The following is a 27,367-nucleotide window of genomic DNA, read 5'->3' on the forward strand; positions in this document are numbered from 1 at the left end:
GGAAAGGCAGAATCGTTGATGAACAGTTTGATTTTTTTTTTTCCACTCTAATCTTCTAATGGAAGGTGAAACTAAAGTAAGAAATTGAAAGAATTTTATCTTCTCTGACTTTGCCAGGAGCATGCACACTTTGTGCATTCTTGAGCCTTGATTGTCCTGTTAGGTAAAAGTTGTCATTTGCCTAAATGTATTCTGGGTACATATGACCATAGGCAAAGTGCCCTTTGCTCCAGACTTCCTTTCTTTGTAAAGAAAACAGCCTGAAGCAGTAAATGCCTTCCAGATCCTGGTTGTGAGGACTAGTATGTGAATTTTGCCTAGATTCTGGTTCTGCTGAGCCATCCTGTCCACTCCTGACCTTTGGGTCAGTCTGCTGGTGGGTAGCATACCCTTTGGTTGCTTGCAGGTGCCGGGAAGTCCCTGGTTGGTGTGACTGCTGCATGTACTGTCAGGAAGCGCTGTCTGGTCCTGGGCAACTCGGCTGTGTCTGTGGAGCAGTGGAAAGCCCAGTTTAAGATGTGGTCAACCATTGATGACAGCCAGATCTGCCGCTTCACCTCGGATGCCAAGGACAAGCCCATTGGCTGCTCGATCGCCATTAGCACTTACTCTATGCTGGGCCACACCACCAAGAGGTCCTGGGAGGCGGAGAGGGTGATGGAATGGCTCAGAACCCAGGAGTGGGGCCTCATGATCCTCGACGAGGTGCACACCATTCCAGGTAGGAGGGGGGCGGTCTTCATAGAGGTAAACGCTGGCTTCCACTTGGGTTGCAGGTGGCTGCTCTGTGTTCTACCCACTGCTAGCAAAGCTTGAAATAGTCATTCAGCCTGATGGGATGGAACTGGGAGGGAGGTGTGCACATTCAGAGCCTCCTCAGTCCCTGGCCTAGAGAGTGGTATTCTCTTCCTTCCTACATCTTCTAATTGTTGAAACTTAACCCTTAACCCATTTTTATGGTCCTGTGAAACTGAGCCAAGAGCACTACATAACCCTTGGTACTGTTGTGTTTCCTTTAAATGAAGGCTGAAGAATCAGTTGTCAAAATGTAATATAAATCCTACTTCTCCAATTACAGGCATATCTTTTTCTAAAACAGCCTCAGTGATATAATCTATCTGCTGTAAAGGTCACCCATTATAAGAGTATAATCCAGCAGGTTTTAGTAAACTTCTAGTGCTGTGCAACCCTCACCATGATCTGGTTTTAGAACAGCTCCTGTATCTCTATTTGTAGTCAGGCCTTATTTTCCTCTGCATTTTGAGGCAACCCACCTACGTTCCCACCTTCCTAATGCTGTGACCCTTGAACACAGTTCCTCATGTTGTGGTGACCCCAGCCATAAAGTTATTATTATTACTGTTTTGGAGGAAGGGTTTTTCTGTGTAGCCCTGGCTGTCCTGGAACTCATCCACTCTGTAGACCAGGCTGGCCTGGAACTCAGAGATCCCTATTTCTGCTTTCTAAGTGCTGGGATTAAAGGTGTGTGCCCCCACTGCCTGGCCATAACATTATTTTTGTTGCTACTTCATAACTGTAATTTTGCTACTATTATGAATCATAATGTAAGTATCTGATATGCAGGATATTTGATATATAACCCCTGTGAAAGGGTCATTCAACCCCAAATGGGCTGTGGCCCACAGGTTGAGAATCTCTGTTCTAGATGTACCCTTTCTGGGAGTTTTCATATAAAAGAAACAATGCAGTACTTCCTTCTTGTATCGGTCATCTTTCACTTTGCATAGTTGATCATCTGTGTCATAACAGTGATGTGTTCTTTTTATTGATGCATAGTGCTCTAAGCAAATGGTTCTTCTGAGTTGTCATTGGTGGTGCTGTTGTACTCTTCTGGTTTTTGATTTTTGGAGATGTGATCTTTTTGTGTTGCCCAGGCTGGTATCAGACTCCTGAGCTCACATGGTGCCTTCACCTCAGGCTCCTGAGTAACTGTGATTGTTAGGTATGAGTCAACATGCCTGGCTAGGCAGCGCTTCCTTGAAAAGAGAGATTAAGGAAGATCCCTCGTCTAAAGCAGAGGTTCTTCTACTTTAGAGAGGCGTTTTTTTTACAGAGAACATTCAGAACACTGAAAACAGCCTACCATTTGGGTCTTTTTATATGATAAGAGCTCTTCCAGGGTCTGTATATGTCTGAGGATAACTAGAGATGTTAATAGAGGTGTTCATAGAAGGTCTGGTGGAGATTGAATGTCTTTGAGGAGGAAAAATGACAGGGTACTGGCCTTGTGGTACTTGGCATTCATCAGGCGGTGTGGCGCACATCTTTAATCCCAGCCCTGGGGGCCGGGGGGGGGGGGGGGGGGGAGGGCAGAGGCAAGTGGGTCTCTGAGTTCGAGGCTAGCCTGGTCTACAAAGTAAGTTCCAGGACATTACACAGAGAAACCTCTCTCAAAAACAAACAAACAAACCAAAATAGTCTTGGCATGCTCAGACTACTCAAGGCAGCCAAGTGTCCACAGAGAAGTTCTAAGAGAGCAGTCAAGGCTGGCACTGATGCAGGTGTCAGAGCATCTTTAGGACCCCATAGGCTATGGTGGAGATTTGGCTTACACTCTTCATCTCCAAGTAAGAAGCCATCAGAAACAGAGCCTAACCTGAGCTGACTTACAATAGGAATCACTCTGGCTGCTGAGCATTGGGAGCAGTGAAAGGAACAGTCTTATGGAGTCCCAAGAAAAGGCTTGACCCAGGGGAATACAGGAAGACAAAGACAACCTGAGTGGACAGGCCGCAGAGATCCCATGAACAGGTTAGGCGTGAGGGTAGAAAAAGGCGGAATCAAGGATGAGACTAAGGCTTTGGTTTGAGTGAAGGAAGGGCAGCAGGGCGTTGGTTGAAATGGGGAAAGCTTTGGAAACATCGTGCTTACAAGGGGCAGCCAGGAGTCTGTTAGATGTGAGACATAGTGATTTGCATTGTCAGATGAATTCAGGCAATGACCAGAACGTGAGGAAATGACATTAGCAAGGATATGCACATGCTGTGTTAGCACTTAGGTGCTAAGCATCATTAGCCATCAGAGAAATGACCATTAAAACACAAGATGTCGCAGCTACCCCATATAGAGTGCCTAAAATGAGAATACTGGCATTGCCTGTGCAGAGGAGGCTTGAGAGCAGAGGGATTGCAGAGTGGATGGTTGCTCTGTAGGACAAACTGACATTCACTGTAAAACACTATAAAATCACATGATTTGTCTATACCACTCCATAGAGCGAACAGCAACTCTGTTCATAATCTCCAACGTCCAGTGGTCCTCTGGGGATATTTAGATAAGCAAACTATGGCACATCTATACACTAGAACACAACTTGGCAATAAAGAGGAATGAACATGCGACAGCTTGTCTGAGTTTCAGGGCCATGGTGCTGAAAGAAGCCTGTGGTTACACATACATGACGTTGTCAAAAAGATAGCATCGTGCTAGTGAACAGGCCGGTGGTTGCTAGGACAGCACTCAAGGACACTCTAAAGGACAGCATTAGACAGTTTTGAGGGAGTGATGGGTTGATCGATGTCCTGATTTTGATGTAGACATATGAGTCTATACATGTATTAAAATTCATAGAACTGATGCTTCCTTCCCTAGAGTTAGATTTATTTTGTGATAATTTAGAAACTCAACATTAAAGAGTATAGGTATCAGGTCTGCCAGGATTAAAGGTGATGGTGTAGAAAGTCACATCTTATAAATGAGTTTGAGATTGTTGTGCAGTAGTTCTTTGGAGGCTGAGTATGAAGCGGGGGAGGGCTGAGACATTCTTCCTGAGAGTGTACTTAATGCACGCTGCAGTATTTAACTGAAATCTCAAATTCAGGTATGTGGGAACCTTGTATCAGGTGATAAGATAGAGCTCATAGTGTGCTCTCTGTTCTCTGATCTGGTTCACAACATCACTGGTTTGTCTTTGGGGATAAAAGTGAAACCGAGATTTGAGTTCAGGCCTTTGAGTGTGTCGAATAAGAATTCCTACGTTGAGCCAGGCGATTGTGGCACATCCCTTTAATCCCAGTACTTGGGAAGTAGAGACAGGCGGATCTCTATGAGTTTGAGACCAGACTGGCCTACGGAGTGAGATCCAGGACAGCTGGGGCTACACAGAGAAACCCTGTCTCAAAAAACCAAAAAAAAAAAAAAAAAAAAAAAGAGTTCATCTGTTGGAGGCAATTCTGAGAGATGATGGGGTCTTTAAGAGAAGGCTTTTGGTCATGTGTATCACCTGCAGAAGGCATTAATTCTGTTCTCCTGGGATGCCAGCTAGGTGGTTACAAGAGAGCAAGCCTTTCTGATTCCACGGGAGCTTTTCTGTGTGTGTGATGCTATCTACTGTGAGGCTTGTCCACACAAGTGGTGCTGCCCGATCTTGGACTTTAATGTGCATTTTGCTATGACAGCAGAGGATGAACTACAAATCCTACAAGCCCTACTGACTGGCAATCTAGCCCCAAGAGCTGCTATTAAATACAGATGTGAGCAGATCAGTAAATTTCCTGACATCCTACTTTTACTACATTGGATCAGCAGAGTGCTACATCTAGAGTTCTCAAAAGAGAGATTTGCTTTTCTTTTATAGGTGTTTTAAAAGGAACCTTGCTGGACCTATTTATTAATACATCTGTGTTGTAATGAGCTGGAGAGAGAGCTCAGTTAGTACAGTGATTGCTTAATACACATTAGCCTCTAGGTTATATCCCCAGCCTCACATAGATTAAAGGTGTTTCTGCTAGCTTTATTAAAGGCTACTTCTACTGTTTTTGTTTGTTTTTCGGGACAGGGTTTCTCAGTGTAGTTTTGGTGCCTGTCCTGGATCTCGCTGTGTAGAGCAGGCTAGCCTCGAACTCACAGAGTTCCGCCTGGTTCTGCCTCCTGAGTGCTGGGATTAAAGGCGTGCACCACCACTGACCGGCCTTACTTCTACTGTTGTGTTTTTTTTTTTTTTTTTTTTTTTGCTTACAAACTGTATGGCCGTGGCAGGCTTCTTGCTAACTGTTCTTATATCTTAAATTAATCCATTTCCATAAATCTATACCTTGCCACGTGGCTTGTGGCTTACCAGAGCCTTCACATGCGCCTTTTCATGGTGGCGGCTGGCAGTTTCTCTGACTCAACCTTCCACTGAATTCTTCCCTCTTCTACTGTTTTAACAAGTATTTATTAAGCACTTTTAGAATTCAGGCACTGTGCTTGGCATTGGAGTCATCCCAATGAACTTTAGGCGTAGCTTTACATAACAGTGATGCAAGCTCCACCCAGAGTGAGGAAGGTGACTACATTTATGTGAAGGTCAAAGAGAAGTCAGGGTGATGGTCTCTATTGACAGAGGGGTGATGGGAGACTTGTGGGATACTGTGCTGAGTGCTCCATCTGTGACTGTGATGTGTCCTCTCTGTACAGCATGCCTCACTTGCCGGGGCAGTTGTGGCTGCCAGAAATGGCCTAGAGGGATGCAGAATTGAAAAAAAATCTGGATCAGGTCCTACTTTGTCCTTGTTACCTCACCTGCCTCCCAGGCCCACACTGTGTTGTACTTGTTGCCTGGGCCTCTAATGCTCCTCTTAGTAAGGGAAGCCTGGATCCTTGGCTGTTGCTTTTTGGGGCCAGAGATAACCTTGACATTAACTTTTTATTTGCTTGTACCTCCTTTTGTGTTTTGGTATAATTTTTGTTGTGTTTGCACATCTAAGTTTTCAAAAGCTGTTTTAGTGTGTAATATTTAAAACTGGCCATTTACTCGGAGTTTGACCACCGTGTTTTTCCATGGCTCTTGTGTTTGATTTGTCTTTTGGAATGTTCTGGCTTTTTCATCTTGCAACTGTGTTTCTTTTTGAAGTATCATTGGCCTCATCTTTTATTATATTATAAGATAAGCACGACTCGTGTGTGTGTGTGTGTGTGTGTGTGTGTGTGTGTGTGTGTGTGTGTTTAAAGGGGTTCTGAGGATTGAAGCCAGGGTTTCATGCACGTGAAGCATATGCTCTTCCACTGAGTCACGCCTTCAGCTCCATGACTCAAACATTTTTTTCCTCCTTTGGAAAGGCAGGCAAGCCAGTAGAGTAACAGCTCCCTGTGGGGGGTGGGGATGGGCTATCCCCCAAAATCTGTTGCCCAACCCAAAACACTTAGAAATTTGATATTTACTTTTGGGGAGGGCATGTATATGCCGTGTCAAGGGTGTGGAGGCCAGCAGGGGTTGGTTCTCTCCTACCATGTGGATCCTAGACTTTGAATTCAGGTCATCAGGCCTGGCAGCAAGTATTTTTACCTGCTGAGCCAGCTCATTGGTCCCCCAACTTAAAACATCTTAATATTCTTCCAAAGTATTAAAAGTTTTTAAAGCTGTGGCCATGGAAACCTTCAAATTGGAAGACCAGAGTTCAAGTCTCGAGAACCCACATGAAAGCTGGATGTGCTAGGGTGCATCTGTAATCCTAGCACTCCTGTCCTGTGGGAAGATGGAAGTGTCGACAGTAGAGTCCCTGGACTCTGCTAGTCATCTAGCCTGGCATATGCACCACAAAGAGACCCTGCCTCCAACAGGGGGGGAGATGACCATCGGTGCCTGAGGTTGTCTTCTAATGTCCACACGTGCTGTAGCATGTGGGTACCTACATTCACACAGAGAAGCATGCCCACGAAGATGTTTAAAAGGGTGTTTCCCATTAGGTGTTTGTTTGTTAAAATCAGGAATTATACCAATCAAGCAAAGGAAGAAAATGAAAGTTGCGTGTTGATGAAAGTCAGTCTCATTGGTATTGTTGGGTGTTTTGTTTTGTTGAGACAGGATCTTACTCTGTAGTCCTGACTGACTAACTATAATAGGCTGGCCTAGAACTCTCAGCGATCCTCCTGCCTCTGCTTCCAGAGTACTGAGATTAAAGGTGTGCACCACCACGCCTGATTTAATTGGTATCTTTGGATGCTTAGGCAGACTGGTGGCTGAGCTTCGTCACTCCCATGAGCTCTGTTTGCTCTCTTGTTTGAGGGGGATGGTAGGAAGCAAGCAGAGCTGGCTTTCTTTCTGTGCCCACATTCCAGCGCTCCCAGCTGTAACCTGGGGACAAGCTTTAGGATGAGTGATTTGTGTGGCTTGGAGTCAAGTCATATTTGCTGCTGCTGTCTGGACTCTTGACAGTGTTGGTAGGAGGATGCTGGGACATTTGTGAACTTGGAACTCCTTGAGGTCATTTGTGCCTTGTTCTTCTTTCGATCTTTTGAACGGGTCTAAAAGCCATGAGGAAATACTCTTTCTTTGTTGTTCTTGTCTGGAACGGTCCTCAGCTCTCTAGTCCCAGGTCAGCCCATATGGTACCACAGACCAGTGCCAAGTTTCAAGCTGTGTGTGGGACCTTCTCAGTGTAGAAAGTGATGATGTGAATGTTCCCTTTGTTCCTCCAGCCAAGATGTTCCGGCGTGTGCTGACCATTGTGCAGGCCCACTGTAAACTGGGTTTGACTGCGACCCTTGTTCGGGAAGATGACAAAATTGTTGACTTAAATTTCCTGATTGGGCCCAAGCTTTATGAAGCCAACTGGATGGAGCTGCAGAACAATGGGTACATCGCCAAAGTCCAGTGTGCCGAGGTATTTGCTCCCCTGGGTGGTACGTGAAGTAAGGACGCCTCCCGTGGGAGCGGAAGGGATCTATAGATAAATTCCTCAGGGGCACACAGGCAGGTCAGGACCCTGTCTAAATGAGCATGCCGTATTCACCTTGAAAGGTGAGCCAGACCTCACAGCAGAGTGCAGTGGAATCCTGTCTCTGCCATATGGTAAAGTCAGTAAGCCAGTACAGACCATGCTCCTCCTGCCATGGGCTTCTGGGTACTCTGTCCACTTTTGCCCTGAAGGATCGCTACAACAGCCTATGTGGGCAACCACTTAAACTAATTCCAGTGCCAAAGTCCTAAGAAAATAGGTTGGTCCTTATGGTGTTATTTCTGAGAACACTTCTCAGGTGAATACCTGCATAGGTATGTGTTAAAATCCATAGTCAAGGGTATATCTTTAGCGGAAACAATAAAAGGTCCAGCCTTTATTGTTTTCTCCCAGGGTCTGTGGAAGAGTCTAAGAACCAGCTGAGAATTCTAATCTGAGGGATCTCAAATGAATCTAAGCACACTGAGTTCTTTAGTCCATTCACTTTATTCTTCTCAGTCAGTTCTATCTACACAGTTTCTTTTCTGTTCTCATACTTAGCTCTTCTCAGTCCCTCCTTCTCTCAGTCCCTTCTGCTGTTCTCTCATGTCTACCTAGTTCTTTCCATCTCCGTCCTCATCTTTGTTCTTCTCCATCAATCCTCCCAGTGCTGTCAGAGAACCAGTCTATATACCCATACAGTCATTCTTTGGCAATGCAGTGCGAGGCTTGAAGTTTTCAGAGTCTCAGACAGAGGTGATAAGGACCTACACATCAAGCAATTGTCAGCTTCCAATTACAACCCAAAAGGGAGTGCCTAAAGGGCACTGACCTCTGGTAGGGTCAACTAAAGGCTAAGATCAGTTAGGGAATTTATGTGCTCAAACTATAGTCTAGAAATGCTAGGTAGGATGTTAGGGTCAGTAAGACACAAGAAAGTAAATTGTCTTTGGTGCCGCTTTTCCCGCTCATCCCAGCTGCAGCTGCTTTCTGATAGGGAGGGGGACATACGCTAGGTGGCTAAGCAACCTATGTCAGAGCATGTTTGGTTAGTAAAAGCACTTTCACTCAGTAATTGCTGAGGAGAAAATCTAGTAATAGCACCTGGCTAGGGAGGAATAAGAAATTAATTTGCACAAGAAAGAAGCTTGGCACCTATCACCTGTCTGGCCTTGAAGGCAATCTCCTTGGGTGAGTGGAAAGTAACTGCCTTAACTAGCAGGTGGCTAAAACATCATCCCAGGAATGTGAGCAGTAAATCTCTTAAGTTAGGGTCTTGTGTAAATAACCTGGGGTGAAGGTAAGGGGTTGAGGATTTAATTGCTAGTGGCTATTTTCTCTATCTGTGAGTGAGATGAGCTAATGTTTATCTATGTGCAGTTTTGTCCTTGGAAAAAGGGATCTTTGCTGAAATACTTTTGTCTAGAGAATGGCCCTGGCCAGATTTATCTTAATGAAAGATAAACACAGCTGGGGACAGTTATCCAATTACCCCAAATGTATAGGGAAGGTGGTTCCCAAGATTGAGATGCAATCGTGAGAGTACATGTACACATAACATGGAGATGCACGGTAAATGGGGAGAATCATGGCTGTTATTGCACAAGAAGTTTACAACAAGAGACAGCAGTTCATTCAAAAGGCAGTAATTCCATAACGCCTTGCGTGATGGTTTCCTCTAACGGAACCCTTAGTTCTGACAGGTTGACCTTCTGAACTCTAGCTGTCACTGCTGTACACTCCATGGACGTTTGCTACCAGCGGCTTCAATACATCTTAGCACTTGAACATGACTGCCGCTCAAGAGCTAGAGCGGGGTGGCCCTATGAAAGGGCAGGAGGGGACTCATCCCTTATGAGATGAGCGTGAGAAACCTGTAACGTGTTTGCTGTGTTGAAATAACCCTCCCGTTAGGTTGTGTCTGACCACCCGTCCACAGCGCGGTGTCCCTGCTCACTGCCTGGCACACTTCCCTCCTTTCCCTCTGCCCAGCAGGGCAGTCACTGGTATATGGAACCCGTGTTATCCCTGTCAAGCACGCACCACTGAGTCATCCTGCCAGCCCTGCACTATTTTCTTGATCATGCATGTAGCTGTAGTTCATTCCTTTGAATTACTGTGTAGGTCTTTCATATGATGTACCCCAGTTTGATACATAACTAAATACTACCTAGCAATAGAAAACCCTTTTTAATATTGACTGATGTTTTGATTTACTAAGTTGTTTTTATAAGGGTTTTGTTACTTGTTCAGTGACAAAGCTCTTGCCTAGCATGTACGAGAGAGACTCTGGGTTCATCTCCAGCACATACACACAAATAAGCAAGCACATTTATTAGAGTATAATTTATGAGTGAGGGTTGGGGTTCAGGGAAGAGGGAGGAATGAAAGCCCCTCACACCAGGGCGCTGTACAGTTCCAGTGGCAGAGGGCTTTGCACCCCGAGAGTCTGATGTGCTGCTGGCTCTCCAGGGAGGGCGGCGTTTCTGGAGCAGTGCTGATTGGTGTGTGGTGGTGTGGTCCAGGTGGAGAGGTCTCTGAGGCTCACACTAGCAGCTCCATGATACTTCCCCGGATATGACCGTACTAAAAATCTTAGTTAACTTAGTATCCAGTTCAGTATTGAGTATTCATTTTTCTTTTCTTTTTTAAAATTATTTTGTTTGTATGAGTGTTTGCCTGCTTGTATGTCTGTATACCACATGCATTCAGTGTCCTTGGAGACCAAAAGAGGGCCTTGGATCCCGAGACTGAAGTTAGACAGTTGTTAGCTGCCATGTGGGTGCTAGGAATCAAATTCAGGTCCTCTGGAAGAGCAATTAGTGATCTTAACCATTGAGCCATCTCTCCAGCCACTATTTTGTTTTTAATTAAAATACAGTTATATCATTCTTTCCCTCTTCTCCCTCCAACCCTTCCAATCCCTACCCCCCGTGACTCCCTCTAAAATTCATAGCCTCTTTTTCTTTAATTATTATTGTGGGGTGTGTATAAATAAATACTTGCTTATCCTGCTTAGTGTTCCTTGTTTTCAGGACTCACCACTCAATACTGGATAATCAGTTAGTGACTTACCCCTGAGAAAGATTAATTCTCCCTCTCTTAGCAGTTCTTAGTTGCTTACAGCTCATCATCTGAGGATTGAGCCCCATGAGATCTCCCCCATCCATGTTGTCATTTTTCAGGTCTTATTTAAGTAGCCATGTTGGTAAGGTGTTGTGAGTACAGCTTCCCTGTCCCCTGTCATATCTAGGAGACACAGTCTCACAACAGCTGTCCTGGTCCTCTGGTTCTTAGTCTTTCTACCTCCCTACCACTGTGTTCCCTGAGCCTTAGGTGGAGGGTTGTGTTGTAGACTATCAGTTAGGGCTCGGGACACCACAGTTAGCTGTTCTTTGCATTTGACCAGTGCCTTTCTGTAACAGTGTCTGTCTGTCTGTCTGTGTGCTTCACAAAGAAGCTCCTTTGATGAGGAGTGAGAGCTGCACTTATCTGGATATAAGGGTAAGTATTTAGAATGCAGTTAGAAATTACACTGGTTTGGAGAAAGTGGCAGCAGGAAGTTCTCCTGAGTTATATGACTTTACTAGCCTTGGTGGCTCCGATTTCCAGTACTAGGTGTGATTTCCCTCCTGTTCAGTGGACTAAGGCAATTAGACAGCTAAATCCAGTTAGACAGCTGTTGGTTACTGCCCAAATGAAAGCGCCACCTACTATGTACCTTTAGGGATTTTGTTGTGGTTCATCGGCATCCCGCCTGGGCAGGACTATTGATTACTTCCCTCCCTTTGCAGATGATGTATTGCCTTTTGGTACTATGAAAGCTAGTCCTCAGGTGATATACACATATATGTGTGTATGTATACACGTATACTTATTATATGTATATTATATGTGATTTGTTATAAATATACAATAATTTACTGTTGCTTTTTTAAACATCCTTAGTATGATTTAGCCTTCTTCCCTCCCTTTCTTGTATTGTCCTGTAGTTAGAATTTTCTTTGGGCCACCAATCAGCTCCCAAATAAAGACACGGAGACTTATTATTAATTATGAATGCTGGACCTTAGCTTTGGCTTCTTCCACTAGCTCTTAAAACTTAATTTAACCTGTTTCTATTCATCTATTTTTTTGCCTCAGGGCTTTTTACCTTTCTTTCATTCTGTATATCCTATTTTCCTGCTTCCTCCACATGTGTCTGGCTGGCCCTGGCATCTCTTTTCTTTCTTTCTTGAGCCTAAATTCCTCTTCCTACTATATTCTCCCAGCCCAGAAGTCCTGCCTATAACTCCTCCATCACTATTGGCCATTCAGCTTTTTATTGGACCAATCAGGTGTCTTAGCCAGGCAAGGTAAAATAGCAACACATCTTTGCATAGTTAAACAATTGCAACACATCTTTGCATAATTAAACAATTGCAACACATCTTTGCATAATTAAACAATTGCAACACATCTTTGCATAGTTAAACAATTGCAACACATCTTTGCATAGTTAAACAAACAAATATTCTACAACATTGTCCTTCTTCCCTCCTCTTCAACTAATACCCCCTCCTGTTTTTCCAATTTCCACATAGATATCACCTATATCCTGCTATTTTCCTCTCTGTATCTCCATCCTCTCCTCCTCCCCCCCATCGTCCTTTTTTACTTTCCTGCTTTCTATGGTTATTCCCAGTTATTTATTTACATCTGAAGATTTGGAACTATCACAAATGAGAGAGCACATGTACTATTTGTCTTTCTAGGTCTGGGTTACCTCACTCGATATGACCTCTGCTCTCCATTTATCTTCTAAGTTCATGATTTCATTTTTCTTTATAGCTGAGTAGTAGTATCCCATGTGTTCTACATTTCCATTATCTGTTCACCAGTTGTGGAACATTTAGGTTGTTTCTGTGTCAGCTCTTGTGAACAGAGCAGCAATGAGCATGGCTGAGCAACTATCTGTGGAATGCGATGTCAAGTCTACCATATACCAAGGGGGGGGTATAAATGGGTCATATGGTAGACCCATTTATTTTTAGCTTTTTGAGAATTCTGCACACTCGTTTCCATAGTGGCTTTTGCAGCCCTACCAACAGTGAGTTAGAGTCCCCTTCCACACACCCTTTCATCATTTGTTGTCATTTCTCCCCCTTCCTTGTTTTTTGAGACAAGGTCTCTTTTTGTACCCCGGGCTGCTTCAAATTCACAGAGATCTGCCTGTCTCCTCCTCCTCCTGAATGCTGGAATTAAAGGTGTGTGCCATCACACCAGGCACATCTGTTGTTTTCTTGATCCTAGACATTCTGACTGGGTTAAGATGAAATCTCAAAGTTTTGATTTGCATTTTCCTAGTTGCTAAAGATGATAAAAAATTCTTGCTATATTTCTAGCCATTTTTATTTTTATTCCTTTTAAGAACTCTTTGTTTGGTCCATACCCATTTTTAAATTGGATCATTTGTTTAATGGAATCTTTTTTGTTTTTTTTTTTTAATACATTCTGGATATTAACTCTGCCATATGTGTGGTTTCTCTCCCTCTCTGTGGGCCTCCTCTTCACTCAGTTGAGAGTTCTTAGCTGTAGAGAAGCTTTTTCATTTTCTGAAGTCCCACTTACTATCACCACATCTTTTCAGTATTGAGCTTGAAATTTAGCACTAGCTGGAGCAGTAAGGCAAGAGAAGGAAATTAAAAGAACACAAATTTCGTACTAAGGAGAGAAACCCAACTGCCCCTGTTACATAGAAGAGATCCTGCTGCAGTCCAGCCACAGCCTGGGGTCAGGTGCTGAGCCAGGGAAGGGGCGTCGGCTCGAAGAAATGAAGTGTCCGACCACTAGATGCGTTTCACACAAGTGGCCGCCCTGAATAGCTCAGACTGTCTTTATCTAAACTTCAAAAACAAGCATGTCTCCCCCACCTCCCACCATTAACCTCCGGAAAAAACAAACGTGGTTTTTGTGTTTTGAGACATGGTCTTACTATGTAGCCTCAGCTGGCCTGCGACATGCTATGTAGGTTCCAGGCTAGCCTTAACTTACAGAGATTTGCCTGCCCCTGCCTCTGCCTCTGCCTCTGTAGTCCTGAGATTAAAGATATGGCCCTAGGTATTAAACTTGATTAATAGTTGTACGGTAATTTTCCCTTCCTGTCCATGGTGATTTCTTCTAAGACCCCCACGGGGTGTCAGATACCAGATAGTCTGGATCGTCTGACTTAATGGCGTTTGCACTGTACTGAGCACTTGCCATAACTTCTGCTCTGTGAGGCTCGACAGAACACCCAGCTGGAGTTTGCTGTCCTTCTTCACGGTTTAATGGTAGAATAGTCACTTACCATGGCTCTTAGCAGCCTCAGCACGAGTTTGTCTTTTCCTAAGTCAAGGACTTTACCTTTTGGAGTAGAGAAGTGCAGATAACCTAGAGCAAGAGATGATTGGCAGCCTAGGCATAGTAGGATGGGTGTGCATAGGATTTCATTATCAGAATAGTGTACAGGTTAAACTTCATGAGTTGTGTAGTTGGTGGATTTTCCCATTTAGTATTTTCAGATCACGTTTGATTGTATGAGACTGAAGTCATGGGTAAAGGATGACTACTGTATTGAGATAAAACTCACCTACCATTGGTTTTGTTTTTTAATTAAAAAAAAATTCTTGTGGCATGTGTGCCTGCATGCGTGCCTGTGTGAGTAGGCATACACATGCCTCAGTGTGTCTGTGAAGGGTGAGGCCAACTCTTGGATTGTTGCTCTTTTACTACCTGTGGAGTCCGAGTATCAAACTCAGCTCACTAGGCCTTTGCAAGCCCAAGCACCTTTGCTTGTGAGCCATTCAGCCACTGGCACTTGAAATGTTTTTTTCTAAGCAGTTCTGCTAAATGAAAGAGCATCAAAGATCCTTAATGGTGTGGTGTTTTGTTTTGCAAAATGATCCCTTATTCCTTATTCTTACTACACCTCAGGTTTGGTGTCCGATGTCTCCTGAGTTCTACCGGGAGTATGTGGCAATCAAAACAAAGAAACGAATCCTGCTGTACACCATGAATCCCAACAAATTCAGAGCCTGCCAGTTTCTGATCAAGTTCCATGAACGGAGGAATGACAAGATTATTGTCTTTGCTGATAACGTATTTGCCTTGAAGGAATATGCCATTCGGCTGAACAAGTAAGAGTTGAAAATTTTGAGTTGCCTCCAAATCCTCTTGCCATTGAGAGTGTGGGAGGTGCCTGTCTCTGTGAGCCCTCAAGAAGTCCCTGGGACCTAAAGGTCTCTGTTCTCTGCCTTTGTCCCAGTAACTGGCAAGACACAGAAGCATTTAGTCAGGTCAGAGGCTAGAAGATGTAGAAAAGAGGCACTTGGCCGCCTGAACTGGACTCCAGAGGCCAGCGTGTCATGTTTCAGGCTAAGTGAGAACTGGGGTTGGCATTGAGGCCAGATTGTGTGGTCCCGGGGCTAGTAGGGCAAGATGGAGTGGCTAGTAGGGCAAGATGGAGTGGCTGGTGTCCCAGGTACGCTCGCATTTCTCATCACTGTGCCCAGATGCCTGATGGAATCAACTCGAGGGAAGAGACGCTCGTTTCGGCTCCTGTTTCAGGGCTGTAGTCTGTTGTGATGGGTGAGCAGCTCTTGTATCTGTTTGCTACCCAGTTCCCTGGAAGGAGCCACCTTCAACTCTTCTTTATTTACTTTTTTACTCTTTAACTGGTACCTTGGTGACAGTTTTTGGTTTGTCATTGTAGAAATTGCCTACTAGCTTCTTACTGCGGGAGTTAAGGTTTAGCTTTCTGACATACGGCATTCTCTGCTCCTCCCTCCTAACCTGATAACAGTCTGAGCTGGGGTTACATTGTCCCGACCGTTCCAGCATTGTCCAGGCAGAGTTTTGTAGTATACTGTGATTGCATTTTGTTTTTCCTGGGAACTTTACTTGCCTTGTTGCTTTGGTTTTCTACATATCACTTCTCCCCCAAATTCCTTTTTTAAGCATGAACTCCCTCTCAGTGTGTCTGGGACCTCTCCGTTGTTTTTTCTTTTCCTGTTGACTCCTGCACATCATTCTCTCATTCTGCTCCAGCCTGTCTAGGGCTAGAGCTGCCCTGCTGCCATCATGGGGCTTTCTGTAGACACCCGTCTTCTAAATCTCCATGGCCAGTTTCTTGCATCGGAGCCTCCATTGCCCGGCCTCAGAGTTCTTTTGTTGGGGCACATGACCTGGTAGTTGGAAGGAGGGAAAGTTTGTTATCTTTGGATTCTCCATTTCCTCTCTCTTTCCTGTCTCCCTTTGTGTCTTAGTTGGGGTTTCTATTGCTGTGAAGAGACACCATGACCACAGCAACTCTTATAAAGGAAAACATTAATTGGGGCTGGCTTATAGTTCAGAGGTTCAGTCCATTCTCATCATGGTGGGACATGGGGTGTGCAGGCAGACATGGTGCTGGGGAAGGCGCTGAGAGTCCTGCATCTTGCAGGCAACAAGAAGTGGTCTGAGACACTGGGTGGTATCTTGAGCATGTATGAGACCTCAAAGCCCACCTTCAGTGACACACTTCCTCCAACAAGACCACACCCACTCCAACCAAGCCACACCTCCCAATAGTGCCACCCCCTGTGGGGGCCATTTTCTTCAAACCACCACACTCTGGAACCCATCTTTACTCTCCGGTTCCCTTCTCTTATCACCCCATCTCACTTCTTCTTCCCAACATGTTTTATTTTCTTGCTTTTGAAATAATACTGTGGACTCTGGGTCTTGCTTTTTTCTTAGCTTGTGGTAGAAGCCCTGGTATGTGGCAGAGGATCTCCAAGTGTCTGCTTTTCCCATCTTCACTGCAGTACTTGCAGGACGCTGTGACGGGCTGTGTGACTGTGGGAGTGGGCAGAGGGTCCATCATCTTGGAGTCTGACAGACCGAATTCCTGGCTGTCTGACATCAGGAAGGCGATTTGCCACTCTGAACCTCTTTTTCCTCTTGGTCACATTGACCTGCACCACTTATCACAGAGGATGCTTGTGCCTGGTGTCTCTTGTGTTTACCAAATGTGAGGTTCTCTTCGTGGAGGATTAGTACCTTCTGTTCCACTTCCTGTATGGGAGAAGCCTCCTAATCCAAGGGCCTGCATTTTCCAAATGGATAGAGGCCTTTAAAAAAGACCCCCTAAAACCTGTCCTGATGAGTGTGGCTTCCCAACATTTTTCCTAGCATGGTATGCAGAAAATGATAGCATTATGCAGGGTCCTGGATTCTCATAGTGCCAGGGACAGCAGCTCACATCTGGGCTGTCCAAAGACCACCTATCTGAATGTGCAGCTGTCCCAGGCCCTGCCCAGCTCCCCACACTGAGAAATTTGATTACAGGCATACTATGGGACACATGACATTGGTAGTGCTACCTGGAACAGAAGAAGCAGTGGTGCTGTGGGCCCAGGCTTTGGATGGCTACTGTTGGGCTTCTGATCCTCAGTTGCCGTGTGTAAATTGGGAACTGCAGTCTGCCTTTTGCATTGTTTTAGTACCCAGTTCCGTGGTGTGTCCAGAGTACCTGTCTAGTCATTACTGCCACTGAGAAGCCCCGGAAACAGGCCACCAGGATTATCAGAAAGAATGCAGAGGACCGGCTCCTTTCTGTGTGGGAAGTAGGCAGCAGGGTTACCTTGCCCTCTGGTGGAAGCTGAAAACAAAGGAGATGTTCAACTAAGTGTTAAGGAGACCAGTAGAAGCCGCTTAGGCTGGTTCTTCTTTTCTGCTCACTTGAAGGAAGGGCGCCTGCGTTTGTCATCCTCACCCACAGTCAGCCTGTGGTTAGGATGAGGCTCTTTTCCTGGTTGTTGTCCCACTGCCTTGTGAATCAAGGATTCTGCTTGCTGTGGACTCTGCCTAGAGCCACAGATACTGAAGCAGGAAAAATCAAAGCTGAAAAACAGTAAGTGCCAGGACCCATGATGCTCACAAGTTATTTTGGAACCCAGAAGACAGGCAAGAGAATCATGAGTTTGAGGCCAGCCTGTGGTACCTATGGAGCCCTATCTTAAAACAAACCAAAACACAACCAAACCAACCAGAAAGAAACAAGAGAAGGAATTGTGAAGAGTGGTGAGCAGGGGGAAGGATAGGGGTGGGGGGTGTTGGTGAGAGAGAAAGGTCTGCAGCATTCCGTGTCCCGGCTCTTCATGATGACGTGGCAGGGCTTCCTCAGGTGTGCTTTAGCACCTGGACTGTGAGGGCGAAAGGCCAGACCTCAGCAGCCCTAACAGACAAGGAATGGTGAAAAACAGACAGGTTTATTTCATCAGTGTGCCTTGGCAAGAGTCCATCAACCTGAGAGTTTTATGCATTGAGACCAGGGCTAGGAGGTACACATAATGAAGCAGTTCTGGCCGAGGTATGGCCCGTCGTCTTTGTGTCAGCTGGGGTCCTGTAAGATGGTCTGATAAGCTGTTAACAGCTGTCACATCTGGCTCCTACAGGCTGACCAGCTCTAGGATCTATAGTCTTCCCAGTGTAGACCATTGTTCTCATATGATGTGCGGAGGGAGTTGTCTGTCCTTCTCAAATCCAAGGTGACTGAGTGTAGGACAGTGACATCTTGTACTTCATCCTTTTTTGTTATTTTTGTTCCTTTTGTTTTGAGGTTTTCTTCATTTATTGAAATTAATTTTGTCATAGAATATATTTGATTACAGTTTCCCCTCCTCCTACTTCTAGTCCCTCCCCACCTCCCCTCCTCTCCAGATGCACACTCCCTTTCTGTCTCTCATTAGAAAAGAACAGGCTTCTGAGAGAATTACCAAACAGGGCAAAATTAAATATAATAAGATAGACCAAAACCCATCACATTCAGGCTGGACAAGTGTGCCTTCATCTTTCACTAGGATGAGACAGGTCTGAGAGGCAGACATTCCTAAGCCACTGTCACGTTGTATTAGTTACTGTTCTATTGCTGTGAAAAGATGCCATGACCAAGGCCACTTGTAAACAGGAGTGTTTAATTTGGATAATGACTCAGAGAGTTAGAGTTCATGATGGCGGAGCGGAAGGCATGGCAGCAGGAAGAGCTGAGAACTCCCATCCCAGTAGCAGAAAGAGCACTGGGAATGACAGGAGTCTTTGGAAACTTCAAAGCCCATCCTAGTGACATACCTCCTTTGACAAGGACACATTTCCCAATCCTTCCCAAACAGTTCCACCAACTGGGGACCAGTATTCAAACATATGCACCTACGGGGCCATTCTCATTCAGACCACCACATACGTCTATGCAGAGTCAAGTAGGAGCTCATCCCTAAGAAAAGGACACAGACACACAATGCAGGCAAAGATGCCAAGCTTGCACCCTGCTTAGTTACGTTGTGGGCCCAGGTGAGAAGTCAGTGCTTTGTAGCAAAGGTAGTTTCTAATCCCCATGTGTGATTCTGTGATGTTTCTAAAACTCCTTGCTCTTCTCTAGACCTTATATCTATGGGCCCACATCCCAGGGAGAAAGAATGCAGATCCTCCAGAACTTCAAGCACAACCCCAAAATCAACACCATCTTCATCTCCAAGGTACGTGGCATAGTCTGGCAGTGCAGTGCCTCCCTCTCCTGGGGGCCTGGGAGGTGCACTGAGCTCCTGGACATGGTTCATATATGCAGAAGGCCTCCTATGTATGCTCACTCTCCTGGCCCAGGGTTAGGGTTAGGGAGTGGCAGATCTGGGTAGTGTGAGAAGTAACTTAGGGTTCTTGTGCTTGCAGGTTATCTATAAGGGCTTTTTGTTCCTCAGGTTTTTCCCACTTCCCCCTGGAAAATAGAGGTTTAAATTTTATTTCCTTTATAGAAGGCTGTAATGTAATGTGGGTTTCCTGCTCTGAAAAGAGTAGGTATTTGGATGAAGCTTCCTTTTTGGAGCTGGTGTTTGGGAAACTTCTGTCCTGGTGCCTGATGTGCCTTGACGGTGGGTGGCCAGTGCCACAATGGACTTGGTAGGCCAAGCTTCAGCATGCCATCACTGCTAACATATGACCCAGTGGGTTTTGTTTTGTTTTTCTGTTTTGTTTATTTTATCCTGTTCTGGTTTGTTTTCTCTTTCCTTCCTCCCTCCATCCTTCCTTCCTTCCTTCCTTCCTTCCTTCCTTCCTTCCTTCCTTCCTTCCTTCCTTCCTTCCTTTTTGTTTTTTTCAAGATAGGGTTTCTCTGGTTGTCTTGGAACTCACTCTGTATACTAGGCTGCCCTCAAACTCAAGAGGATCTGCTTGCCTTTGCCTCCCAAGTACTGGGATTAAAGATGTGTCCCACCACCACCCAGCTTTATTTTTATTTATTTATTTATATGCTTATTTATTGATTTATTTTGTTTTTTGAGACAGGGTTTCTCTTTGTAGCCCTGGCTGTCCAGGACTTACTCTGTAGACCAAATTGGCCTTGAACTCAGAGATCTGCCTGCCTCTGGAGTGATGGGATTAAAAGAATATACCACCACTGCTTGACCCAGTGGTTTAAAACACTCATGATCCCTTTACCCAAGAAATTTTTATATGTGTGAAAGGTCTGGGGTTTGGGGTTCAGCAGGGCGCTGAAGTGGATGTTCTTTTGAGTTAGATGTTTATTAGGAGAGTTCCCTCCCTAGGTAGACAGCAGCAGCATGGCGGGAGCTCTGAGGAGAATTGAAGCCCACAAGGCAGAGTGGGAGTCCTGGAAGAAGGTTTCCAGCACAAGCCTACAGCCGAGCTGTCCCTGAGTCCGGGGAGTTGTGGGCGGGTACAGTTGCTAGGGTTAGGGAGCTGTCTCCATTATATCAGTTAACCGGCTCCCGTGTTCAGAGTCTGACAACCTGTCACTCTTCTGTCACTGGGTACCTGGTGAGTCTCTTTACGAACTCACAGCACGTAAGGATCTGTCACTGTAGCAGCAAGGATCAACTATGGAGGTGGAGACATTTGTGAAAGATGAAAGTGAATTCTCCCATCAATGTGATGATGGACTTGTTTGCTGCTTTTACTAAAGAATTAAATCTCAGCTGATATCACAGGTTATAGAGGATTCTACTATATATGTAGAGCATTGTCAGCATTGATGGATTTATTTATTTTTTTTTTTACATAATTGTCAATGCTGAGAATGCGGTTTTGCATAAAAACATAGTTCAAAATAACAGTTGTATGCTTGGGACCATTCCAGAAATTGTTGGAAATTCTGTCCTAAGCTCAAGACCAAATTTATTGAATAATTTTTAAAAAATGAAACTCAAGAGTTAACTGTTGAAGCAGCAGTTTTAAAATTAAACATTCTAACACAATATAATGCAAAGATATACTAATTCAGTACTCACATGCTTGGGAAGGATTTTAGGAAAATATTACAAGTCTTTGTTTTCCATAATTAAACCATTATATAAGAGCAGAAAAGTTTGTCTGTGGAATTGAGATATTTTAAGCTGCGTTTGTTTGTGTTGCGAGGGTGAGGTGTATGTGTTGTGCATTTGGAACCAAGGCTGTAGTGAGATTATGCATTTGATTAAACATTCAGAAACCCTTAAAATTGTTTAGTTACATTTCTTTGTTTGTTTGTTTGTTTGTTCGGGAGAGGGCTGACACAAGTGTGCCATGTTGTATGTGTGGAGGTCAGAGGACAACTTGTGGGAACTGCTTCTTTCCTTTCACTTCACGGGTCCCGGGGATTGAGATTAGGTCTTCGGGCCTGCAGGCAAGCACCGTCACCTGCAGTCACCTCAGACACCATAGCCCTAAGAAGCTGGCATTTAGAGGGAGGTGAAGCTGGAGCTCAAGTCTTAAGACTTGAGTATTCACAGTTTGGTGGTCGCGGCTGGGAAGTTGTTCCTGTTTGCGGCTGAGACCCCCCAGCTGAGGAGCAGCTCTAGTGAGGGTCTTGTGGGCGGTGCCCTTCTCTGTGTGCACCGTCCACCTGGGCTGCTGCAGGTGACCTGGTCATCAAGTAGATGGCTTTGTACAGACCCATTCCTGTAGCAAGGAGAAACGAGTTGTGGCTAGGTTCTGGGGCTCATTCTGAGGTCCAGTGTGGCCCCACTGCCTGCAGTGGCAGGACCTTGATGAGGAGGAGGAGGAGATTTCCCTCTGTTATCTCCACCTAGGGATGAATAGGGAGGTAGCTTAGTGGGAGAGCACATACTTAGCATGCCTGAAGCCCTGATTCCATCCCTAGAAGCACAGAAATTTAAAAATTTAGATTCTGGACTAGTTGATCGTTTGGTTGTTGTTCTTACTGTTCCCTACATAAAAACTCTCAAACTCATAGCTGCTTTGTTTCTGTAGGTCGGTGATACATCCTTCGATCTGCCAGAAGCAAATGTCCTCATTCAGATCTCCTCCCATGGTGGCTCCAGACGGCAGGAAGCCCAGAGACTGGGGCGGGTACTCCGAGCCAAAAAAGGTAAGGCCACCTTTCCTCTGCTTCCACAGGCTGGCCTATGCTATGGCCTCTTACCACATAGGTTAGGAAGAGTGGTGTGTCTAACCACAGTGTGCTTTGCTTCAGAGCTGGGGAGCCATTGAGGGGAAGGGCCCAAAGCAGAGCTTAGAGCCTACAGTCTTCATTATTTCTCCTGCCTCAGGGATCCATGTTCTCCATGGTCTTTGAATGGTGCGTGCATGTGTGTGTGTGATTTTTTTTTCAAGACAAAGTTTCTCTGTGTAGCCCTAGCAGCCCTGGTACTCATTTTGTAGACCAGACTGGCCTTGAACTCAGAGATCCTCCTGCCTCTGCCTCCTGAGTGCTGGGATTAAGGCGTGCCCAGCTTGAATGGCAGTTTTTACTAGTAACTTCAACTTCAGTGGGTCTTAATACCCTCTTCTAGTCTCTTCAGGTGCGCACACATGGTATACACTCACAGAGACACGCAGACATGCACACTGAATCAGAAATAAGATCTGGAGATGAACACTGCTCTCTGAAGAGGCCCCTGTGGCCTCCACGCTGCTGTCCCCTCCATGACAGCCGCCATCTCTGATTCCCACTCTGGCTGAAGTTCTTCTCCAGGCTGTAAGGGAGAAGGCCTCTCCTTCCCTCCAAGGCCTCCTAGTTCTATCACTGTGTATTGTAGCGTTTCTGTCTGCTTTCCTCTGCCTGTGTAAGTGCCCGTGCTTACTTACCACTCCAAGGTCACCTGATACAGCCCCGAGGAGTGAATCAGGCCTGGTTGGAGGGACCACAGCACCACGAAGGCTGGGACATTTTTATTGAGAGCAGTCAGACTGTTTATACCTTTATCAGAATCAGAATACAGCGCCAGTTGCCAGGATCAATACAGTTGTAGTTGCCAGGATACAGTGCCGTTTGCGAGCTGTACAGGGTACACCAGATTAATGTCTAAGACAGTTGTCCTGTCAAGTTTCCAGGCTTCCTTGACTAATAAGGGAACAGACAGAGAAACACAAGGCGGCCTGAACACTTCACTGCCTGAAGGACGTGTGGTCTCTCAGGAACTGGGAGGCACACTGTGTCCCAGGAGTCATAGACTCTAACCTGAAAAACCTAGATACATGCCTCTCAAGGCAGCTAGGCCAAGCCAACTCCATGGTCCCTGCACACCTTGATACTCAGTCATGGCCTTGAGGTTCTCATTATACCAAACCTTATTCCTTTTTCTTTTTTCTTTTTTCTTTTTTCTTTTTTTTTCCTCGAGACAGGGTTTCTCTGTGTAGCTTTGGAGCCTGTACTAGATCTTGCTCTGTAGACCAGGCTGTCCTTGAACTCACAGAGATCTGCTTGGCTCTGCCTCCCCAGTACTGGCATGCGCCACCACTGCCTGGCTCCAAACCTTATTCCTAAGTGGAACTTACCTGTTTGCTTTTCTTTGTAGACCATCACTATAGCCTTTTCATGGTGTCCTAACAGATTCCCAGGGTCAAACTCAGATCCCCAGGCTTGGCATCTACTTAACCATCTTGCTCGTCCTCTTTGTTCCTTTTTAAGTTTGTTCTGTTTGTGTTACTGATGCTGGGGACCAAACCCAAGCCCCCTTTGACATGCTCGGACAAGTTCCCTGCTGCTGAGCTCACTTGATCGTGCTCTTCAGAGCAGAGTGTTAATGTTGATGCGATCCCATGCAGTCGGGGTGTGTGTGTGTGTGTGTGTGTTACACACAGGATGAGGAGCTTGCTCACTGCAGTGCGTGTTTCTGGTTGGGACCCTGGTGTTTTGGGTGACTAGTGTGGGTTTTTCTTGCCTTTTCTCACCTTTTCCTGTAGGGATGGTTGCGGAGGAGTACAATGCCTTTTTCTACTCACTGGTGTCCCAGGACACACAGGAAATGGCTTATTCTACCAAGCGACAGAGATTCTTAGTGGATCAAGGTTACAGCTTTAAGGTATGTATTTGTTTACCTCTGGTTAGGCTCTGATAAAGGTTGGGGCACCAGCCTGGGGCAGCACTCAGGCAGGCTGCATGCTCTTTTGTCTCTGTAAATTGCTGGGGTAACACTGCTAGCCTGGCAGTTCTGAGGTGCCGAAGCTCTGTAGTCACTGAGAATCTGAATCCTGAGGTTCTTCTTGGGGGCGGCCCTCCAGGTGGCTTGGAGCTGTCTTCCTTAGCTGGAGAGGCCTGATCTGAGGTTCTGTTCTGAGGGAGGAATGGAATAGTTTTAGAAGCAGAGAAGAAAACTCCTGTTGTGGCCTACCAATAGTATGTCATCAGGATGCCAAGTTCAAGGTTCTTAATTTGTAAAAGAACTATACATGGGTCCCTGTGTTAGAGTTCTGTAAATGAACGGAGCCGATGTAATAAATGTGTTTACCAGAAGGACATTCATTAGAGTAGCTTGCTCAGTGTGGTCTGGGTAGTCCAGTCATGACAGCCTCACACTGGAGACAAGGCTGGGTGTCTCAGCAGTCTCAATCTGGCCTGCATGGCCTGCAGGATTCCTGGAAGGCTGCTGGTCTGCCGTCTGTGCTGGAGTCCTGCATAGGTTATTAATACTGACTGCAGAAACGGGGTAGATGAACTTGCCAGGGAGAGTGAGGGCAAAAGCAGTCCCCTTCTGCACGCCCTTTCATCTGGGCTGCCACCGGGAGGTGCCGGGTCGTCTGGGTGTAGTGTAGGGCTTCCAGCGTCACATACTCTTAGGTAAGAGAGTCCTTCCTGGAGTGCCCAGCAGCTTGACGCCCAGTCACATCTCCTTATGCCATGCTTCAGTTCCAGAGGAGTAACTCCACCTAAGACGATCAGCTGTCCATGTATGACCACACACACACACACACACACACACACACACACACACACACAGTGGGTTTTTGTGGGGTTTTTTTTGAGGCAGCAGTCCCTTTAGGAATGCTGAGTTTTTTTCAGTGATTCATGACAAATGTGATATAGATTTACAGCTCTTTAACCACTGCTGTTATCTCAGTTCATGATACAGTACATGAGAAAGGGAGGGAGGGAGGGAGGGAGGAAGAAAGAAGGAAGGAAGGAAAGAAAAAACCAGTATCTGCTTAGTGTATGTGTCTGTGTGCTCTTTAACTAGGACAGAAACAGCCACCATTCAAATATATTTTCACTGGTCTCTTAAGCATGGGTGATAGTTCCATTATTAGCCTCAGCAGAGCAGTCCCGCCACACTTCTGTAGCTGTGAAGTGAGGTCTTTGGTCAGGGTTAATGCAAGTAGGCCAGCCTTTAGGTTCCTACCTTGAGTTCCTGCCTCAACTTCCCTCAGTAATGGACTGTAGCCTGGAAGTGTAAGTCAGATAAACCCATCCTCTCTCAAAGTTGCTTTTGGTCAGGGTATTTTATCATGAGACTAGGACATTTTGCTTCTGAGAGAAAATCTGGTCAATTATTTTTAAATTTTTAGTGTGAGTGTTTTGCTTGCATGTGTGTCTGTGCACCACATATATGCCTAGTGCCCACAGAGGCCGGAAGAGGGTTTGGGGTTCCCTGGAATGGAGTTATAGATGGTTGTGAGCCACCATGTGAGTTCTGGGGACTGAATCCAGGTCCTCTGGAAGAGCAGCCAGTGGTCTTGTCCACTGAGCCATCTCTAGCCCCGGTCAATCAATTCTTGACATCTTGTATGAATAAAGTACTTCTTGATGGAAGCCCAAGACGCCGTGCCGTGGGGTGGAGTGTCCTTGGGTGTCCTTTCCATGCTTTCCTTCCCTCCTGGTGCAGGATGGGAAAATAGAGGGTTGTGTCTCCTTCTGCTGTGCCCATCGGGAGTGCCCTAGTCTCTGTCTTGAGCCAGTAGTGAAGCTCTGGTTGGACCAGGGCGGGTGGGAAGAGGTGCCCAGGAGCGGTGCAGTGGGGATTTGGAGGTGAGAAGAGCCTGTGTCTGCCATTGCTCTTGTAGGTGATCACAAAGCTAGCTGGCATGGAGGAGGAAGAGCTGGCATTCTCCACCAAAGAGGAGCAGCAGCAGCTCCTGCAGAAGGTCCTGGCAGCCACTGATCTGGACGCGGAGGAAGAGGTGGTGGCTGGGGAGTTTGGCTCTAGATCCGGCCAGGTGAGTGAAGAGAGAGGGGTCTTTCTGTAGGATGCCCACGTGTGCATATGTGATGTGCTTGCACATGCACACATGCACATACACACACACATGCAAACCTGTGAGCATGTGAGCAAGTAGGATTGGGGGGAAACTGAAAATTATGCAGAAACACCCCCATTATTTTTTAATGTGGGTGCCTTGTAAATATATCACCAGACAGAGGGGCTTACTGTAACGGTAACCGGGATCCTGTCTGTCCATGACAAGCTGGTAATATTGGGGCCCAAAGTAATAATCCTGCAGGCTCTGGAGCTAATAAATGCTGTGTCTGTTGGTTGGGGGTTAGCTGGCTCACCGTGCTTTCCACCTCAGTGAGAGAGCTCTGTTGATGCTCCATCTTTGGAGCAGATTTGGTCATCCCCATTTTACAGACACTGGAAACTTGTCTATGGCTTTGGAGCTGAGTCAAGCCAGGATTTCCTGGCTTTCCCATTGGTTCAAATTCTTCCATCAAGTCTTAGGAGATTTTAAGGAACTCCCATCCTAACTTTCTTTTTAATTATTTATGTGTATGGATATTTTGCCTGCATGTGTGTCTGTATACCACTTGTGTGCCTGGTGCCCACGGAGGCCAGAAGAAGGCATTGGATCCCTTGGAACAGGAGTTATAGACAGTTGTGAGCTTCTAGTGGGTGCTGGGATTCAAACCCTAGTCTGAAAGAACAGCCAGTGCTCTTAACTGCTGGACTATCTCTCCAGCCCCAGTCCATTCTAACTCTTAAGATTCGGTGCAGGGACTGAGGATGTTGCCTGGTAACAGAATGTCTGCCTGGCGTGTGCAGTGTCGGGCCCTGATTTTTGACCTCAGAACCACAAAAGAAAGGAAAGAATAGGTTCTGTTGAGCAGTTGACATTAAGGGAGCCATTGTAGTGTTCTTTCACATCAGAGTGCCTGGGCAGTGTTCTAGTCCCATTTTTCTTACGAGCTGGAGCTAGCCCAAGTGAAGCTCTTGTGCCTCAGTTTTCTGCTCTGTAGGTTAAGATTATAATTGTGAGGGTCAGGGGAGGTAATATATATGCAGTGCCTAAGACAGAAAGTGGTCAGAAGGATATTTTAAATTTTTTTGTTTTGTTTTGTTTTTCGAGACAGGGTTTCTCTGTGTAGCTTTGCGCCTCTCCTGGGACTCACTTGGTAGCCCAGGCTGGCCTCGAACTCACAGAGATCCTTGTGTATCTGCATGCACAAGTGTGTGTGTGTTTATATGTGTAGGGGGCACATTTATGGA

General features: G+C 45.7%; 1 protein-coding gene across 1 annotated transcript in view; it reads left to right on the plus strand.

Moving 5' to 3' along the window:
- The window catches only part of Ercc3 (ERCC excision repair 3, TFIIH core complex helicase subunit), a 35,232-nt gene that overhangs the window by 7,102 nt on the left and 763 nt on the right, over positions 1–27,367 (plus strand). Inside the window, exons 8-14 of the mRNA XM_028867066.2 lie at positions 407–721; positions 7,420–7,604; positions 14,613–14,815; positions 19,096–19,192; positions 21,918–22,035; positions 23,853–23,971; positions 25,947–26,099. Of these exons, the coding sequence (XP_028722899.1) occupies positions 407–721; positions 7,420–7,604; positions 14,613–14,815; positions 19,096–19,192; positions 21,918–22,035; positions 23,853–23,971; positions 25,947–26,099 (1,190 nt within the window). The remainder of the gene's footprint in view (positions 1–406; positions 722–7,419; positions 7,605–14,612; positions 14,816–19,095; positions 19,193–21,917; positions 22,036–23,852; positions 23,972–25,946; positions 26,100–27,367) is intronic.

Source organism: Peromyscus leucopus, chromosome 19, assembly GCF_004664715.2.
Source record: "Peromyscus leucopus breed LL Stock chromosome 19, UCI_PerLeu_2.1, whole genome shotgun sequence".
In the NCBI taxonomy this organism is placed as follows: Eukaryota; Metazoa; Chordata; class Mammalia; order Rodentia; family Cricetidae; genus Peromyscus; species Peromyscus leucopus.